The 19,562-nt window shown below is 39.0% G+C and overlaps 3 protein-coding genes across 10 annotated transcripts in view; 2 read left to right on the forward strand and 1 right to left on the reverse strand.

The window, feature by feature from the left end:
- Window positions 1-538: 538 nt before the first annotated feature.
- On the forward strand, window positions 539-6,038 carry LOC124187989. 2 transcript variants are annotated; one of them, XM_046580220.1, is made up of 7 exons: window positions 539-976; window positions 1,105-1,337; window positions 1,476-1,668; window positions 1,927-2,088; window positions 4,090-4,255; window positions 4,604-4,752; window positions 4,979-6,038. In XM_046580220.1, exons 2-7 carry the CDS (start codon window positions 1,163-1,165, stop codon window positions 5,208-5,210), a joined length of 1,077 nt encoding a protein of 358 aa, XP_046436176.1. In that variant the 5' UTR covers window positions 539-976; window positions 1,105-1,162; the 3' UTR covers window positions 5,211-6,038. The 2 variants fall into 2 exon arrangements, with proteins under 2 accessions (XP_046436176.1, XP_046436177.1); XM_046580221.1 differs by lacking the exon at window positions 539-976 and having other exon boundaries at window positions 985-1,337.
- LOC124187987 (heterogeneous nuclear ribonucleoprotein K homolog) overlaps window positions 6,017-19,562 on the reverse strand; it is a 102,758-nt gene continuing 89,212 nt past the window's right edge. For all 7 annotated transcript variants that reach the window (XM_046580215.1, XM_046580213.1, XM_046580216.1 and 4 more), the window contains 5 exons: window positions 14,233-14,361; window positions 12,811-13,297; window positions 11,710-11,885; window positions 11,186-11,355; window positions 6,017-8,537 (listed from right to left, as the gene is read on the reverse strand). In XM_046580215.1, coding sequence (XP_046436171.1) covers window positions 8,510-8,537; window positions 11,186-11,355; window positions 11,710-11,885; window positions 12,811-13,297; window positions 14,233-14,361 — 990 coding nt within the window. In that variant the 3' untranslated portion in view covers window positions 6,017-8,509. The remainder of the gene's footprint in view (window positions 8,538-11,185; window positions 11,356-11,709; window positions 11,886-12,810; window positions 13,298-14,232; window positions 14,362-19,562) is intronic.
- LOC124187991 (cytochrome b5-like) lies at window positions 16,992-18,623 on the forward strand. Its single transcript, XM_046580224.1, has 2 exons — window positions 16,992-17,008; window positions 17,176-18,623. The coding sequence occupies exon 2, from the start codon at window positions 17,234-17,236 to the stop codon at window positions 17,654-17,656; it is 423 nt and encodes a 140-aa protein (XP_046436180.1). The 5' UTR covers window positions 16,992-17,008; window positions 17,176-17,233; the 3' UTR covers window positions 17,657-18,623.

Raw genomic sequence — 19,562 nt, forward strand, 5'->3', positions numbered from 1 at the left:
CTAACAAAATTTCTCTCCGTCAGCACAACGTGACCGATCGAAGGGAATCCAGGTGTCGATTATCGCGTGGGTGATGACGGTGAATTAGTTTTTTCGAAGTTTTTCTTTTTGTACTCAACTTATGGGAATTCACTCGGGTTGTCGTGGATATATTGAAAAAAATAATCAGCAATTAACAGTCGGATTTTTCCTCGCTGCGGAACATTGTCGATACAAGTGCCGATTGACACAAAGAACGGTTGGAGTCAACAAAATCGCAGCGTTAGCAATTAATTGTTCTGCTCAATAATCCGTTTCGCTATCACTGACTCGTGGGAAAAATCTAGAATTATGGTACTCGAGCTTGCGACAAGGTGAGAAGAATAAAACGTACATATATTCTTACGAAACGAATCACGTTGCTGCAGCTATACATACATGTACATGTATGTCACGAACACAAATGTTCCTTACTTGCCAAAATCCCCAGTTAATTGCAGTTCGCGGAATTATTTTACCATTATTCTCGAAGGTCAGCTTTGACGCAAATGTTGGAAAAAGTTGGACTTGTTTCAGCACTCCACACTGTACGATTGATAGTATTGGCAAAGAGTGATTGATCGACGCGTTAACGATAGCTCGGCTAACGTCTTTGGAGCGAGAATTAATCGTATCCTTCAACAGAAGTCCGACATGTGCCTATGTAACTATTGACAGATTTCCTGCTAGCGATTTTAGGGGGGGTGGCATATGTATATAATCGTATCGTAGCATACTGCAGGCACTGTTTAGATAAAAGTTTATGGCTCGTGGCTCGTAGTGGTAGCGCCGGTCTGTTGGATGGGTGATTTTGACCAAACCTCGCCCAAAGTAAACCGAGATTAAAAGAGTCAAACATCCGACTCCCTCTTTCCTCTTTTAGCTCACCAAAAAAAAAAAAACACAGAAAGAACATTGTTTTTGTCCTCCCACGAATTTACGCTGAGCAAATACCAAGGTTAGAGATCCTACACCTTCGGCTTGTCCGGGGAGTTGAAAGGCATCGAAATATTGCCAATTTCAAAATCTGATCCCAGCATGGGAATTGTATTGTACACGAAACAACTTTCCATATTCCCCGAGCAGGAAACTTCAAGAGGAATCGTTCGAGTTGCTTCGTTCGATAAATGTGACGGATCCTGAAATGGATAAGCTGAGCGAAACCAACGTCTGGGCCGATGAGCCGACGACATGGGGTATCATGATGTACAGCATCGTTGTTCCCGTTATTTCCGTTCTCGGTGTTATCGGGAATACTCTCATCTTGGCCGTTCTCAGCCGAAAGAGTCTGAAGGCTTCGATGTACACCTATCTAGCTGGTAATGCAACTAATCTTCACATACTGGAACTCGTCTTGGCAAAAGTATATCGCGCGCGTTGCCAAATTTTTCCCACGGTGATTAATCCGTAGTTGACGACTCGGGGTCATAAATCCATTGAACATGTTCACGTTCCAGTGCTGGCGGGTGCTGATCTCGTCACATGCGCATTGCTGGTATTCTCGGGATTGGCAAGAGGACTTTTCTGGGGACAGTCGGGATGGACGGAGTTCGACGCCTTTGTTCACCTTCCCGTCGGCTCCGTGTCTTCGAACATCGCAGTTTGGGCAGCAGTTTGCGTCACGCTAGACAGACTGATCCTTATATCAGGGTAACGCAGCTGTTTCTTTGCAGAAAAGTTCTCAGATACTCCGCTTTTTCCCCTCTAATGAATGGTCAAAATACAGAATACCTATAAGCGCAGCAATCGCTTGAGAACATCGAAAACCACTCAGCTCGAATACGGCCGAACAAGTTGAAGTGGATTTGCCTGAGACCTGTGTTAAAAATTTTAATACTTCGCTACCGTACTTGAGTGTTACCATTTTTTGAGTTTTCATCGAGAGGCATTATTGGCTTTGATTTCCAGGCCACCGAAATGGAAGCCTCCCAAGTTTTGCAGTGACGCCGTTGCTCGTAAGGTCATGATATTCTCCGGGTTCTGTGCCATTCTTTTTAACATCCCTTACTGTTTCATCTACACGTACAACGAAAAGGGTGAGCTGACTACAACGGAATTCTTCAGTTCACGGTGAGATACTTGCTTAAAGTTTATAGTCGAGGAAATTAGATAGCTTCGACACTCGGTTTGGAGTAATCTGAAAGAGTATACATGTGAGTCCAGTAAACTTTTGAAATATCGCTTATTTATCATATTTTCCTAAGAATCCTTTCTCCGAGTTAAATTATGGTTTCTCATCCATTGGTATGGCTGCAGTGGATCACCAGTAGTAAGTTCTTGTGCTAGCAAGTCCGTCGGTTTCAAGAAGCTTTACTACCTTCAGTTAATTTGTTGGTGATACACGACTTCGCACTGTCCATTTCTTGATTCCACATTACCTATATACGTATACCTACATATACATATATGTATATATAGGAATGATTCTCGTTAAAGTCCATCTCCGTCTTGAAAAAAACCTCTCTGTATTAGTGTAACTGGCACAGATCATGAAATACAGGTATACCGGTACTGCTGTTTCATTCTAGCGAGTTTCATAGTTAAATGGGAAAAAGAGAATAAAGAGAACGAAATAAATCCGCGATTAAATTACGTGAACCTTACTCGCGTCGGAAGTTTACGTTCGCAGTTTCTCTCAGGAGCATTTATTGTTAACGAAAAGCGCGTAGATAGTGCAACGTGCGTCAAGTTGGTAGTTGGTAGTTGGTGTGATTAAGCTGTGCCCTTGACTCACAGCGAATTTCTCAAGGTCTATAAGACGAACAGACAGGGGTTTGATGTAGAAACTCTCGGAGTTTGTAACGCGAGACTCGAAAGCCAGCGACAAACAAGCCGTAGCTAATCGTAAGGTTTAAAGCAGCCCCAACACAAGCTCCAAGCTTACCGAACAAGCAAGCGAATTTGCCGTAGGCTAGATTTGAAACTAGGGATAATATATTGATAAGCCAACTTGCGGTTGACAAGGGTAACTTCGAGTCGTACCCAGCACCGCGGCAACGATCCTTCGGATTCATGCATTCGTTCGTTTTCAAAGCATTTTTTCAAACGAAGCATACAGGACGATGTTCCAATCGATAACGAAGTCGGTTGTATTTATTCATATTCCAGTACAACAAATTGGGTATTTTTGCGAGAAACCGAGTAACATCATGGCCACTAAAAAAATTCACTTTTGTCGCCAGGGGAGCTTTATCCTTCCTCGTTCGCATACGATCACAAAATTCCCTGACGATTAACTACCGTGAACTCTTGATTCATTTTTTTTACTGAAAATTACCTTGCGCCGCTTTGAAAAACATCTTTCTCCCGAAGTGTTTGACTTGCGGATGAATTTGCAGGGGAAACCCGAAATTCTATTAAAGAATTACCAAGAGATAGAGAATAATTGATAACATGGTCAAAATTGTAAGAAATTTCTTTTTGAATAACGCTACATAACAATTCTGTGTAAATTGCTTTGCAGGACTGGACCTAAAATTGTTTTCCCCATTCTCGATTCTCAATAAATTGTTTCTCCTGGACAAGTGATAAATGCAAAATACTCTAATGCCAAAGAAAAATTGAGACACATAAACCGTTTACATGTCTTTAAATTTGGAGTGAGGTCAGCTAGTCCCTAATCTTAATTATCATCGATACTCCATTTCTTCAATATGTAAATATTTCTGCAAACTTTCTAGACACTCGAGACACCACTGCAGGCACGCAGTTCGAAATCCTTCGAGACTTTGTTCAAACTAACTTGATGTATATCAAACTTTTAAACGGCTTTCGGTCAAGAAACTTTTTGTAATATGAAAAAAAACAAATCCGATTTCACCACTGCCCACTAATTGAATCTTCCGATTTGATTAACTACGGTACACAGCACGCAGCATCTGCACGGATAAACGAAATCTTAAACTTTTCTAAATTCAGCTCTACGTTGTTGATTAGAGATTAATGGCGCCCCGAGCTACATTTAGCAGCGTCGTATTTTAGATTCTATACAACCCACCGGAATGAGACGGTCCGATAAAGAAATTAAAAAAAAATTAGGCACGTCCGATACTTTGTTAATTATTGTTTCAGGTACTACAACATTCAAAATTGGTTCCAGCTGGTGGCATTCGGTTTGGTTCCGGCGGTATTCTTACTTGTAGGCAACGCAGCGATGTGCGTTGCTGTTCGCAGAATTATGAAACAGCGACAGATGCTGCTTCAGCGAAAATTCACTCGCGAAGGAAATTGCCTGCAGGTTTTCAATCTCACAGATGATAAAACCACAACGTTACTTTCAAATCCACCTTCCTTTACAATCGTATTTCTTTTGTGAGGTGCACCAGTCTTATCTAGCTCAATTACATAGCACTTTTTCATATTCGTCCAAACTAGATTCTGATCAATACAGTTACATTGTAATTCCAGTCAATTATTTGTGATCTGGGAAAACAGTTTAAATATTTGTTACAAATTTCAAGTATCCAGAAGTAGAAAGGGAACTCGAATTGGAATTTGGATTTCCTTGATTACGTTGAAATATTTTTATTTCGCGCTCATTGACACAGTCCATGCTCTTCTAACTTCCTTCCGTTTGGTTTCCTAGGACCAAGCCAGACTAACGATTACCCTTGTCGGCATAGTCTTCATGTTTCTCGTGGGCGAGGTCCCCACCCATCTAGCATCAAGACGAAGCGCGGTATCAATTTTGTATGGTGGCGACGCAACAAAAATCGACGAAAATTTTTTGGAACAGTAAGTTAACTCGGTCTGATTAAACAAGCGACATAAAAAGCTAGAAAGATCATCCATGAATTTAATTAAACTTATAATCATGTTCCCCGGAATTTACACAAGAATTATACGAACAGCTACACGACTATATTCTCAGAGGATTAAACTTGCTGTAATTATAAATTCATCGAAAGCATACAACATTTGATAAAAAACAACGTAACCGATACAATCACTTTTCTTACAGCTTCAGAATAGTCGCCACGCTATTGAACGCGATATCTAGTTCAGCAAATTTTGTCCTCTACTGCCTCCTGAGTCCGCAGTTTTTAATGAATCTCAAGATTTTGATTAGGAGTCAAAAAACACTGGACCAGCGGGAGCAAAAAGTAAGAATAGCTACGATTGACTTGTATGCCAACGATAGCAGGGATCGTCCGACGAACAATTCGCCACGATGCAGAAGCGCCATGTTTTGACAATTGCTCATTATTATCAACATCGCGCCCCTAATAGTCGTACTACAAGAAAGCGTTGATCGATTTCAGAGACCGCCGGCGGTACTGCGTCCCGCAGAACCAATAAGCTCACACCTTTGTTTACGTTTGTGTTGATCACGTCTCGCAGTCACGCGGAGAAAGTATTTCAAATTTTCCGCGAGGATTATCTGACCGTAAACACTACACTGTCGATGTTTTGCCTTTGGACTTCAACCTGTTGAATAATTCATTTCAAATAAAAAACACCATTGTTCCTCACGCGTTCAATAAGAACATATGTGTAACAATTCAAATCTAATCTAAATTTTAGCAAACACCGAACAAAGAACTTTTCAAAACTTTTGGCCAAGAACTGTGGCAAAATCTACAGTAATTTCAGACAACTTTTCATCGATATACTTCGGGCAAGCAAACTCATCAATTAACGAGGTAGGGAGTTAGCTGAGGTTTTTTCAAAGTTTCAAGTTGAAATGTCGTTCGATATATCAGAAACATGCGATCAAATAATTGCAGATGGCTTACGGGAACGTTTGTTCAAAAGTTAGACTGTAAAAACATCGAATATTTTCGTACATTGTAGTTACAATTGGTTTCGGTATAATTAGCTCTGTGGTCAAAGCGATACGCCCAATTGCGCATATATATATATATATATGTATATATAATACTTATTTTTAATTAAATATAATTTCGTATTATTACTTACGATATAACAGAATAAATAATGCTGAAATAGCACGAGTTTGACAAGATAGACAATTACTTGATTGTAGAAGAGTAACCACTATCGTTTGTACTAACTTTTATTATCTGACAAATAAAAATTATTCGTTACACTTGATATAAACTGTATATTACACTTCATTGCGCCCATGTTAGGTGTAGTATTCATAGAAATGAAATGCAACTGATTATGATTTGAGTGACAATGGCGATGGAAACGAGGATGAAGCTATTCCGAATTCAAGCTTTTTTCACGAAGTGGTAAACCACTTTGTTCAAACCACCATTGTAAACCGATGAAATATGTATCTACATATAACTTTGATTCTTTCCAAGTTCGATAAGCATTATTCCATCTTTGAAAAAAGCTTGAAGTTTCTATTTACTTAACATACTTCTAACAGACATTTTCATTCTATTTGATCGACGCAGATAACCCAATGGGAGATTTAGATATATTTTTAAATGTTAGACGGAGGTACCTTTAAGCACAAATAATTTTAATATTATCGAGGTGCCATTTAGGCGAATGCCATTACGATTATCAATTTTACCGAGCGACAAAGTGCTCTAAGTTACTTGTACATCTGTGTAATCCGTTTCAGATTACTCACTAAAATTAAATCATTCTTAAGAAGTAAGCGATGACGGTATCATGTACGTTTTCATTACAAAGCTACAAAAAAAAAAAAATTCGTATGCCGTATCGTCGAATGGACTTGCCAGTTAACTCTCATGCTTTGGATACTTATGAATTATCTCGATAGTTAAGGCGGAGTCTCAGTTTCTTCAAAATTTGCAAAACTTTGTATCCGTCAGGGTTCTGCGTAACTTTTTAAATTAACTGTCCTGTTCATTTTTGTTTCAATTACTCGGTATATTATAATATATGTATGATACAATGCCCTATGTATTCTTAAGCTATGGTTAGTGTACAGAGTAAATTTCATCAAAGAAACTTCTGATTATTTTATTTCATTTCGTTACCTGATTTCAAGTGTGTCGTTAAATCAAGAGAAATCTTACATATTAATAAACTACAGACCAGTGATGACGATATGTGACAGTTAAATTTTGTTTGGGAATTGTCAATTAACATTGAAACTTTGTTTATTTTGCCTCTACAGAGAGTAGTATAGGTAGTTCAACAAAATGGCAAACGCAGAGTAAAGACTACAATCGAGAGTAAAATGAATTTAAAAAATCGACAAGTAGATGGGCGATGACGTCAAAGCACGCTCGATACTGATAACAGCCGTGGATACCCTCTAATTATCGAAACCATATGATCAAACAAAATTACCGATATTTTACCTTCAACATCTGTACCTGTGCCAACGTCTGAATTAACGCGGGTCTACTCAATTATCTCGGTAATAAGATTTCGGTACTCGATATTTCCAACGTTACAAAATTATACTATCTAACTTTCTAAATGTAAAATTATCGTAACAAATAAACTGATGTTGTCTTGATGGATTAATGATAATAACATATTTACTATAAGTAAAATTTTATTAGTATATATCGGGATGGATTATAACAGTGTATAATTATTAATATTATCGATAATGCAAGTACAGGCTGAGTGTACATGACAGCGGTGTTATGTTGTGGGAGGATTGTTTTATGTACAAAATGCTAAGCTCTTCATCAGTTTGCATTCGTCTTTGATTTTTCTTCTTTTTTTTTTTTTTTTTTTGAAATGATCATTTTTCCCGTTTGAACGTTTTTTTTTCCACGGTTACTAAGATTTTTAACTTATCTGTATGTGTGTATATATATATATACGTGTGTGTATATACATTGATATATTTGTATATGCGGTAGGAAAAAGAAAAAGAAAACTGTATGTAATCAGAATGACCGGAAACAAAATGAAATATAAATGATCTATGATTTTCGGAAGAGCTACAGCTAGGCTAGGGTTCAGGGTCTCAACAGTGGTTTCTCATGAAAAGCTACGCAGTAAAGTGCTAATCGACCGATTCCGGTCTTTTTTTAAAAGACTGATACAGTAGCTTTTAGGTTGCCCCCAAGTTAATTCGTAGACTTGCGCTACTCAGCAATAAATTGTTAGGATATTCCGTAGTCAAATTTCAATCCTACTTACCATCTCGAAAATAAGTTTCATAAAACGAGACGACAAAAAAAAAAAAAAAAAACAACCATGATTGAAAATTTGAACGATAAAGATTTAGCCATCCGTAATAACATTGTACCGCGTATTGCTTGCGTGAGGCCACCTCATCTTCTGAATGGAAAAGACATGATAAAAATGAAACAAAAAAAAAAAAAGTCTTACTCTAGCTGACCGACCGGTACAGAAGCCTGCCAACTCTGACTAAAAGTACAGTTACATATTCTACAAAGACTCGGCTACTGAAAGTGGTCTGAAAAAATATCCCCTGATGTTTAGGCCGCCTATAATCTGCTGACCAAAGTGGGAAGATCCTTACTGGATTTTCAGTGTAAGGTTTCATTTTCTTCAAATATTTCTAAAAAATGTTACAAACGCATCTTTGGCTCCCCCGTGTTTCTTTTCTCCTCTTGTTTTAATAGTGGTCTGAATTCTCGTGCACGCTAAAACACAAAAATTTCAACAATAATTAATAACGGTTAGATCTATTACCAAATTATCGAAAATATGGCAATTGGAAACCGGTTTAAATCGACCATAGGGAATATTTAAGGTACCGTTATTTTCGTTTGGAGCTTTAACAGTACCGGTAACCTAGAGTTAAAAATTACGTATCATCGTTTATGTTGAATTTATGGGTAATAATCAGTTGCGCTTTGTAATTTTACGATGAAATAATTCTTCTGTGTTAGTGGCAACGTCATGGTGAAAAGCATTCGGGTTCTTCACCAATTAGATAATAATGTATCGTACACAATTATTGGTTATTATCTAAACTAATGTACAAATTTTTAGCTGCGAGGTTATTAATGTTTAATTAAAAGTGGTTTATTTTCTAAATTCAACGGCAAAAAAATTATCAATTCACTACTAACGTTCGTAGAAAGAGCTCAGTTGGGTTAAAAATATTTCTCACAACATATTCTTAATGGTAATATGCAGTTAATTAAGAGCGTGGTGGATTAAATGAACGAAGAGATGATATGGAGGTGAAACATTGGCAGAGAGGATGTTAGTTCCAAAGCTCCGAAGTTCGCTGACACCGAACACCTTTGTAGGATGATTAGTGATTCCTTGTTACATCAAAAGTAGAACAACAAAATCACTAGTCTTCCACACAACGGAGCCCATTATATTTGTTTGTTTTTTTGTCTGCCCACAATTCAAGCAAGCCATCTTCACTCTATTCTTCGTGTGTCTTCAATTATTGCTTCTTGTTATCGTTCTTGTTATTCGCATTCCATGTTAGTAGAAGCTAAAGACTTGTAGATAAATAAGCAGATTATCAATTGTCGACTAGCATTCGCAACAAATTACACTTATAACTGCGGTAAGAAATTGTATCGTTAGTCAATGTTTACACGCATTCACTTACACACGCACACACGCACAAGCAGTCTTTTACACTACCGTAATTCTAATATTAATAAACGAATCAAAACTTGGACAACTCTGAAACATGAACGTTAGGAAAAAATCACTTTTTCACAATTGTTTATTGGAGTAGCATGTAAACTATAATTTTTATATTTTTGTACGATATGGTGAATTAACAATATAAGGAACATAACGGTGTATTATATAACTACGTCTTCGTACAAAGTGGGGCAACACTGCTTGCTAGACAAATCAAACAGAAGTAATCTCGTGTTCATTTTTCAACAGACAACGTTTTCTAATCGATCAGCTTTCTGGCGATCGTATTGCACTGCAAAATAAACAGTAAATAAAAAATGGAAAAATTATATTCAAGAACAAAAAAAAAATATCCTGCATCTAAATTTGGAACAAAAAAAGTAGAGCAGTGACTTGAACGTTTTGTGAGTACGGATTATGTTATATTGATAACAAAGTTTATATATATATATATATATATATATATACATATATTGACAAAGAATAAAAATGTGTCGCGGAACCAAAGAAGGAGAAGATGAAGGAGTTGGAAATAGGCGAATCGATAGGGGAATTAAGGTACATGAAATTAAAAACCAAAAAAACAAAACAAGATGTCGTTTTTAACGTTCTGTTCATGTCCTGTAATTAATGTTATTGTTAGAACAGCTACTATTATGATCCTTCTTAGAGCGGTTCTTCATTTTTCGCACAGGAGAATGAAATTGATTTCCGAACTTTTGTTAAGTTGAACGGAAAGACCAGAATTGAGCATCATCGACATTGCTCGAGGTAAGCAAATTTTAGCTAACGCAATTTGTAATTTCTCTTACTTACCGCATCTAAGCTTTAATAATAATTATCTATATCGAGAAGACTGAGTCTCACTGAGTGGAAATTATTAAACGCGCATTAAAATATGCATAAATATTGATGGCAGCAGGGTAACATACAGCTGAAACTTTTGACTAATAAATTCTATAAAAAATTGTCATAGATTCTCGCAAGAAATATAGCGCACGGGAACGATCGTTAGCGCTAATCGATTAAAGGATAATTACTATTCGTATTCCAAATTCAAATAGTTAAAAAAGAAACTATCAAATACAAATACCGATAAATGCAATAACTTACTTTTAAAAATGCGGTTTTTGGGCTGGACGAATGCTGTGTGTTGCTGTGCTGCCATCACTTATGAGACAACATGAAAAATATCAATTATTACATTTTTGTAGGTGGCAAAGAAAACAAAAGCTTGGCAAACATTTGGCAAGAACAGCTTTACAAACGTCACGGCGTTAATTGGTTGGAAAGTTTATCTGTAGCTATTTCCTAAACTATCTTCGCGTCATAGTTATCACACAACATTTCAAGCCTAGAATTAACGAATCTTCAACAACCCTATTCGTCTGTTTCAACAATGTTTTCCCTGCTCGAATAAGTAAGATTTGACTCATACACGGCATTTGTTTACATGTGTGTGCATACCTGCATTAAAAGGTACAAAAATCTCTCATGTATATTATTATTATTATTGTTATTATTATTAAGATTGGCAGGGCGAGTGTGGGAGGGATAATGTTTGAACCTGTTACCGAGATGTTTTTGGAATCGGTTCTTCATTTATCCCTTAATAATAATTGCGTAGGTGCTTAACGACTATAATTTCAAGCAATTTCAATAATTTCATTGTTACCTCTGTTGCAGCAGATACTGTGCCATCTGTATCTGATTTGGTAGTCCACTAATGGTGATTATGCGATCATTGCTGCCAAGTAGAGGCTCGTCTATAGTAATCCCTGCACCACTGTCAGACCTAATCTTTCTGATCCTCGCTCCACCCTTACCAATAATGGCTCCTGCAAGCTGCGGAGTGGATAACAAACTTTTAAAGAACCGAAAATTTCGCACATATTGTTCGTATCGAACGGAAGATTTTTATTCCAAATGCAAAGCAAGGAACAAACATGGAGTGGAATCTCGTCGAAACCGACTGTACAAGACAAGTCATACCGGTTTCAAGTCATTTTAAAACTTTAAACGAAGTAGACGTCTACGGGGTTTTATGTAGCAAGAGTAATGAAAGATGCGTACGGAATACTGAACGTGCTCTTTGGTAAGATCTTGCTATAAACGATTTGAGGTCAATTTTCGGGACAACACTTTCAGCAGACGCGCGATGTAATTTCTTATTTCAACGAAATCTTCACTCATACTCACGTCTTTGGGAATGGTGACTTGTGTACTGGTCTTTCCGCCTCCGCCGCCCCCAAGATTACCGCCTGCATTACCTCCTTGATTACCTCCCAAAGGTATGCCACCCATTCCCGAATTCCCTCCCCCACCGGCACCTCCCATACCATTCGGGGCTCCTCCTTGCATTCCCCATCCGTTATCTTTCATAAAAATATAGGACACATTATTTTCGGGTGAGCAAGATCCGATTTTATTCAAACCGTTACGTTATTTGGTCAAACAAGATGCGTTCGTACATAAGATTAATGGATAAAAATTATTGAATATGTTTTTCAACATGATAATTATTGATCACTTTGATGTTACAAAATCACTTGAGTAGGTATACCAAGCTTATTTTATTAACAACGAAGAAGCGACAGAGTGATCTAGTGACATTTCAATAAGCGACGATGTCACAGCCCGTAATGTGTCAAAAACGAAAAACTTACTGCAAACCTAAGTTTTTCAAATCTATGTTTTAAGAAATATGATATCAGATTTCCCAGACAATGCCCGATTTATCCGAGTGATTTAACAAATATTGCAGGTGTATTGGAGACAAATGTCTTTACCAGAAGACTGCCAAACGGTTGTAGCTTCATTAATTTTGATTTTTCCTTTCAAATCTGTTTAAAGCAGCGAAGCTCGTTCAAATACGTTTTTATGGTAGAATTAGGGTTTAAAAATTTGACGAACAAAATTTGTTTCTTCTGGTTATTCCAAATGGTTTAAAAGAAAGTAATACATCCATTCATCGGAAGACCTTCCTGATAACGAAGCCCAAAATTCGCTGTCACAATTCCTGTTTATTCCAGAAAATAAAAAAAAAAATTCCTCAAGGATTTCAGATTTTCCCGGTTTTTCCAACAAGCAAACACCCCGAATCGTCGTCCCTTGGAACAGTTTACTACCCTAAAACTAAACTCTCCCGGACTTTGGAGAAAAAAAAAAAAAAAAAAAACAAACAAACAGAAAACCACACCAGGTCACCAAAACAGGTTTCAGCAATCCCTGCAACTTGTAGAGACGCGTTTGCAGAAGTCAAAGCGCATAAATCTCAAGGTGAGGTAACTCGTAACCTACCGTTATAGTTTCCCACGCCTCCGCCGCCGTAGGGCGGAGGTCCTCCGCGATTTCCGCCGTATCCGCCGCCGCCGCCGCCGCCCCCGCGGCCCCCGTCGTACCCGCCTCCCCCGCCTCCACCGCCGCCCCCGCCGCCGCGGGCAGCGCCTCCGTATCCGCGATCAGGCGGCCCTGACATGTTGCCTCCTCGGGGTCCTCCCCGCGATTGCTGTGGTGGAAATCCGCGATTCATGTCGGGCGGACCGCCAACTCCGCCGCCGCCGCCTCCTCCTCCGCCCCCGACACCGCCGCCACCCCCGCGACCCTCCCTCCGCGGCATTCCTCCGCCGCCTCCGCCGCCGCCGCCCCGTCCACCTGGGCCCCCGTAACCGCCACCTTTGTTCTGCCCCCCGGGACCATCGCCGCCGCCATAACCACCGTATTCCTCGGCATAGAAGTCGTCGTAGTTGTGAGGATCGTACGGGTTGTTGATTCCCTTCACCGGGGACTGTACACGGTCGGCGAAATAAGAAGGAAAATAATTTCAAATATTACATGGACTATGTTATTATACCCACAAACGCACACGTATATACAGGGTTGAAATTAACCAACTATAATTGAGTTCACTCGCTCCGAAACTGTTGTTGTTATTGTACAACTCAAACACTTTGATTCCAGTTGAAATTTGAAGCTTTGAAGAGGATATAAATTTTTTTTCTTTAACGCAAATATATAATTTAACGTCCTTGTTTCCACTCAATTGAATGGAACGTGCAATTTTTAAAGGTTCGCGTTTGCGTACAACTTTTTTTGGTACTGGTTACGTTGTATTGATATGATTCTTGAACGAGACTGTATCACTTCGTTCCCTGAGACTCACTGAATGTAATGCTCAAATTTATGTACCCCTTATTCGTTAACCTGGATAAGGGGAGCCGGTGATTCAGGTCAACGATCTGCACCGTCTGTAACCTTGTAACTTTTTCATAAAGTTGTTATCAAAGCAAAGACCGTGTAATATGCATATGTATAACCGATGTATGAAATCGCGAAAATACGAGTTTTATGTTCAAGATTCCAGGAATTCTAATGTACCGAGTGTTTTCACAAAGCTTCCACCAGAAAATATCTGCAAATTTGATATTTGTATTATATTATACCGCGGCGTTTTTAACGAATTCAGTCGGAAATTGAAAAATTATGAATAATAATTTCTAGCCGCACGTTTCTCACGGTGTTCGTTGTATCAATATTTTGTCACCATTTTCATGCATTCCTGATAAAGTACAAGTAGTAAGAGAAGAAAAGATTTCTGACTTGTGCACAAACAATTACACCGCACTTCAAAACCGACGACGGCAGCAAAAATTGTAGCAATCCAATGCAGACCGACGTGTAAGACAAGATCAAAAGTGGTGAAAAAAATGCGTGAAAACTCACGGTCTTGATGAGGCTAATGATCTCTCTGATGCTGTCGACGCAGGTGCTGGGCTTGCCGCAAATGCTGACGAGTCTGTCGGTACTTTGAGGACAGCAGTTGGAGTAGATTTTAATCCTGGCGCCAGTTTTCTGAAACAAAAAGAATAATCCCCACTGAAATCAAGGTACAAGGTACACCAGCGAGAAGACTCGTTAAGCGTTTTACTAAATTTGACTGCATCTCTGTTCACAGTCAGAGTTCTATCCGCCGTTGTGAGGCGATATGTGTTTTTACGAGATAAGCCGCGAGCTTATCGGAAAAGATACGTAATGCCGTGCGGCGTATACATAGAAACGAAATGAAAACCGTTTGCTAGCTCGTAAAAAAAAAAAAAAAAAAAAATCCCGCGCAGTATTTCTACGAGGTAGGAAATACCCCACCGGTAAAAATATCAAGTGCGTATAGGAATCGCCGGTTTACGTGCTCGACGTTACTCAACTTTGATACAGGGCTGTTGACCAGGAAAATGCAAATCAGAGAATAGAATCCACATTTCGTCTGTAGCGTTCAACGATGATACGAAAACTATCGTTATATCGGACGTGTAGAACGTTCGAAATATTTGTAGATCCCGATGTTTTTTAATAATACGAATACAGGAGATTCAGGAGGCAAGTTTTTCGGTAGGTTCGTGACCGAAAGCCAATCTCCGTCGTTGATATATACGCTAAGCGAGCCCCGGTTTCGTTAGGAAGTCAATGGGAAGGAGAACCACTTTAATACCGCTGATGAATTTGCTGACGAATTGCCATCTCGCTTTGAAGTTTGAGCAGAGAGCTGAGTAGGTGGAACACGGTTCAGTTCGGGATCGAACCAGCCGTTTTCACCCCCCCATGGCGAACAGGGTTCGCCGTCGGAGGGAACACGAACGACTCCCTCGACAGTCACTCGACTGTTCGCGGGAGGTTTTCCAACTCGTCGGTAAAGCGCTCTCTTTACAATTTTAAGGCGAATTCAAGCTGTTGTTCCACCTCTCCCCTCGTCGTAATAACCGCTGACGACGTCTGCACCATTTCCGCCACACGAGCTTTCGCAAACCTGTAAACTTTACGGACAATGTTGCGACACTAATAGGGATTAAATTGAAAACGATTTTTCGTTAAATTGTACAACCGGAGTACGCGACTGTGTAACAATTACTCGCGATACGTTTGATATATAATTCGTCGCCGTGATATCAAGGGGACATTCGACCCGACTAACGACGACGAAACGCTCCAAGGGTATGCATGCAGGAAAGCACAATTATCGAGAGTAGAACGTACACAACTAATTCTCAGTTAAATAGTTAGGCGCCGCTTTGATCTTCGTGATTAAATGGAACGAATCGTTAGGAGATTCTCGTCTATACCCACGTTTCGGATGCTTCTCTCTACCCCTTTTCACCTTCGAATATTCCCCACCGTATACACCCACGTTATGTAACACTTCCAATTCTCTGTCTTCCGTACCTACAAATTACATAATTACGTTCGTCGAACGTATCGCAATGTTTCCCCGAATGCGTTTCACTTACGCTGTATACGTACGCGTCAATGTCGCTGTGAAACACGATAAACGAAGTAACGTAGACAAACCGATGTAAAATTGTGTATCTATCTAGCACCGTATCGTTTCAAGGAAAATTCTTACTCCCTGGCATAATATTGTACAACACAAGTATACACTCGAGTTACCGGCCGATTCAAGTGTGAAAAACAGTCCAATCACGCGTTTATAATCAAATCACTGACAATGAATGAAAGCGTGCTACGAATCTACTAATGAGAAGGGTCGACATAGTTCCACGTAAAATAAGAAACGGACGAATGATTCGCCGTAATTTTTCACACTCAACAAGTTTTTCATTCTCTTTAGAATCATGCAGACCTGCAAGTTAGTTTTTCCTCGCAAAAATAGGAGGACCAAAAAACCATCGGATTGATGTTAAAACCGTATCAGCCGAATGTGCAGGTTCAATTTTAAATTCGTAACGAAGGCCAGACGCGACACGTGACGGAGTGCGTAAGCAGGTCTCTATTCTATGCAAATCGGATGAAAATTTTTCTTCAATTTATTCTCAAGTTACCACATAATACTACCGACTGTGACTTGCGTGACTTGTTACAGTTCCAGTTTCAATACGACCATACGACGTAGCCGCACGACGAGTCGAGGAAATATCAGGAGCAGTTGCCGTGTAAAAAAAATATATTAACAGTGGTTAAATTCACTTGAAACTGTGACTGGTGTTTCATCTCACTGCGTCGATCGTGATCGCAATAAAAGTACCCGGGCAAGATAACTTCTTTCAACAAACGACCGCTGCGGGTTGAAAGGATCTCCAGGATTAATACGTAAGGATGTTATGCAAGCCTCTCTCTATGTGCTTTCTTTCCTTCGTTCGAATATCCTCCCGGATTATATTGCCTGAGGTCAGTTTGACGAACGCGATAAATCTGCTCATCTTATTTATGCACATTTCACAGTTTCCATCACCCGGCATTTCGCCTCTGCAAAGGAGGACGATTATACGAAATTTGCTCGTTACGACGAATCCGCCCTCTATACTCCAAACGACGTTCCGTTGTTCGTACCTTGTATGCTGAACGAATGTAGAAGCTATATTATCGCGGAATTCTCGTTTACCCAAAGTTTAACATCAACTGACGCAAAATGTGTTAACGCCAACTGTACTAAAACCAACTATTCGCCTGGGTGGACTTCAATTTTTAATTACTTAGTCTAAATCCGAAAGTAGGTTGACGTGAACAAGCTTCGTTTAAAATCAATATTGAGTTTAATATGAAAATCAATTGTCTGATCCCTTGTTTATAAATTCATCTGACTTTGTTGACGACGATTGCACCTTCGAGTAATTTTTCCTCACCGTGTATCATTTGGATTTGTTTTCTCGAATACAGGAGCTGAAAAGTGTTTCTCGGGAGCAAAATCGAAAAGGAAAAGGAAGAAGAAAAAGATATGCCGATTCATTACACCGCCGAAGACGTGGCCAAGCACAATCACGAGAAGGATCTGTGGATCATTATTCACAATGGCATCTACGACGTGACAAATTTTTTGAAGGAACACCCCGGGGGCGAGGAAGTCCTGCGAAATCTTGCGGGTGCAGACGGGACCGAATGTTTCGAGGCGATTGGTCATTCACCGGAGGCGGTGCAGCTTCGTGAAATGTATAAAATCGGCGACCTCGGGGATTCCGAGTCGGATAAGCCGGAGCGAGGATCTACGGAAAAAGCCGCGGTGACCGCGGCCAAGGCTAACGTCACCGACGACGAACCTTGGGACTACGTCGAGCACAAAGAAGAGTCTTCGCCCTGGATTCTAGTATTTATAGGTCTGGCTGTCCTCGTCTATGCGATTATCTTCTACTACGTGTTTTGAGATCTCATCTTGTTCTGCGAGAACCTCGAGCTACTTAGACGTACTCGAATTGTACAGGGTGTCGCAATTCGAAAGACGCGTTACATTTTCGGCCCACCTAATGGTTCGATTGGAAAATGTGTCATAGAAAAGTTGTTGCATGATTCAGAGGGTGACACGTGTGAAGAATTTTTTTCACGCGATCCAGCGTCACGACTTTTGGACGCTGTTGAGTATCGACCAGTTTGTCGAAATGGAATCATGACACGAGACACGAGGAGGTTGATTCAAGATAATTGCCCTTGTAATAGCTCTGCACGCATTAGTGATTCCATTCGTCATAACTTAACCTCCCCGTGTCATGCAGAATTTGATTTTTTGTTGTAACTCGCGAACTCTTCACTTTATAAAAAAAAAAATTCCTGAGAAGGTTGTACATTTTTGAACAAAGATTATTTGAGTGGAAACAAAAATGTATGATTCAATTTTTAAAAAAACCGGTCCGTCCTCCGCAGCATCACCAGTTATGATGCTGGACCGCATGGAAAAAATTCTTCACTGAATCGTACAACTTTCGTAGAACACACTTTTCAATTGAAAAATTAGATCTGCTGAAAACGTAATGCGTCTTGTAAATTGGAACACCCTGTACACTTGATTCGCAAGTGACTTTTAAATTGCTTTGGTCATTCTAGTTTGTAGCAATTTTTCTTACCCAAAGATTTTTCTGAAAAAAAAAACCCAGGTTTGTCACGTCACGTTATATATGACGTCAACTGCCGTAGGCGATAACGATAATTTGATAATTGTGAAGCTCATCGCCGACATATATATAATATACAATAATGAGTGAAACGGTAACTCGAAAAAAATATTGACACCAAAGTGATATGAGTTATTGAGCTATTCGTATAATACCGTATTTCACAATCCCATGTAAATAAGAAGATTCGAAATGTCGAATAAAAATCAAATTCTTGAGACGCAATTACCTCTGTTCTATACACCTGCACTCAGAATCAGTTCCTATTCGAGGTTTACTCAATCGAAGAAGATAGTCCCTCGTATATTTGAATAATTTGATAACGACGTTCGTATAAAAATACATAGTGCTTCGGTTTGTATCGTTTTATGACGAACGACTGATATGAAACACTGGTGTTTCTGTAAAAACAAGATTCATTAAATAACGTTACTCAACGAAATTCAACATCAAACTTATTTGCCTTCACGGAGAAGGCCTGCATATAAAAACAGTGAAAAATAAACCGCGAGTAAACTCATATTAAATATGTATAAGAAGAAGGTTGCTGATGTCGCACAACCGCCATTTTATTACGGAAGTCGATATTAGTCGATTATTATTGTAAGTAATCAAAAATTGATAATATTTCCTATCGAAAATTTCAAGCGCGATTTCTCGAGTTTTCGTTTTCACGATTTTTTTAAAATTCGCGAGAAAGATTGCAAGAAAACTATGCGATCGATTGAAACGAATTAATGTTTTTTATGTTCAGAATTAAATTCTCTTCCAGTTAAACCGAATATATTTTTAAAAAAGTTAGTTTAAACAATTTTTATAGCACGTGGAAGTGATTTTTATATTTCTAAGAACGTGTTTTTTTTTCGAACTTGCTAAAAATATAGAATTTTTGTACTCTAAAAATATACTTGAAACTATATCAAAAAATTCGCTATGGTGAGTTATTTCTTTCTAGTCCAAAAAAAAGTTCCCAAAAAACAGCGTTTTTATAGACCTTCTGAAGCAAAGAAAATAATAACGCTAATCGTACGCAGGTAATACGAAATTGATATTTTCGAAAAACAGTCCACAGAGTCCACAGGAAAAGAATGAATAAACACCGATCTTTGCCATTACATTTATCAAAAGAGATTGGCCTTGAAATATTATTATACTTATTATTAT

Source organism: Neodiprion fabricii, chromosome 1, assembly GCF_021155785.1.
Source record: "Neodiprion fabricii isolate iyNeoFabr1 chromosome 1, iyNeoFabr1.1, whole genome shotgun sequence".
NCBI lineage: Eukaryota > Metazoa > Arthropoda > Insecta > Hymenoptera > Diprionidae > Neodiprion > Neodiprion fabricii.

Coding starts and splice junctions, on each gene's coding strand:
- LOC124187989 (XM_046580220.1), top strand. CDS start 1,163: ATGGATAAGCTGAGCGAAACCAACGTCTGGGCCGATGAGCCGACGACA. Junction 2,089..4,089: donor ACGGAATTCTTCAGTTCACG/GTGAGATACTTG, acceptor TTATTGTTTCAG/GTACTACAACATTCAAAATT. Junction 4,256..4,603: donor GCGAAGGAAATTGCCTGCAG/GTTTTCAATCTC, acceptor TTGGTTTCCTAG/GACCAAGCCAGACTAACGAT.
- LOC124187991 (XM_046580224.1), top strand. CDS start 17,234: ATGCCGATTCATTACACCGCCGAAGACGTGGCCAAGCACAATCACGAG.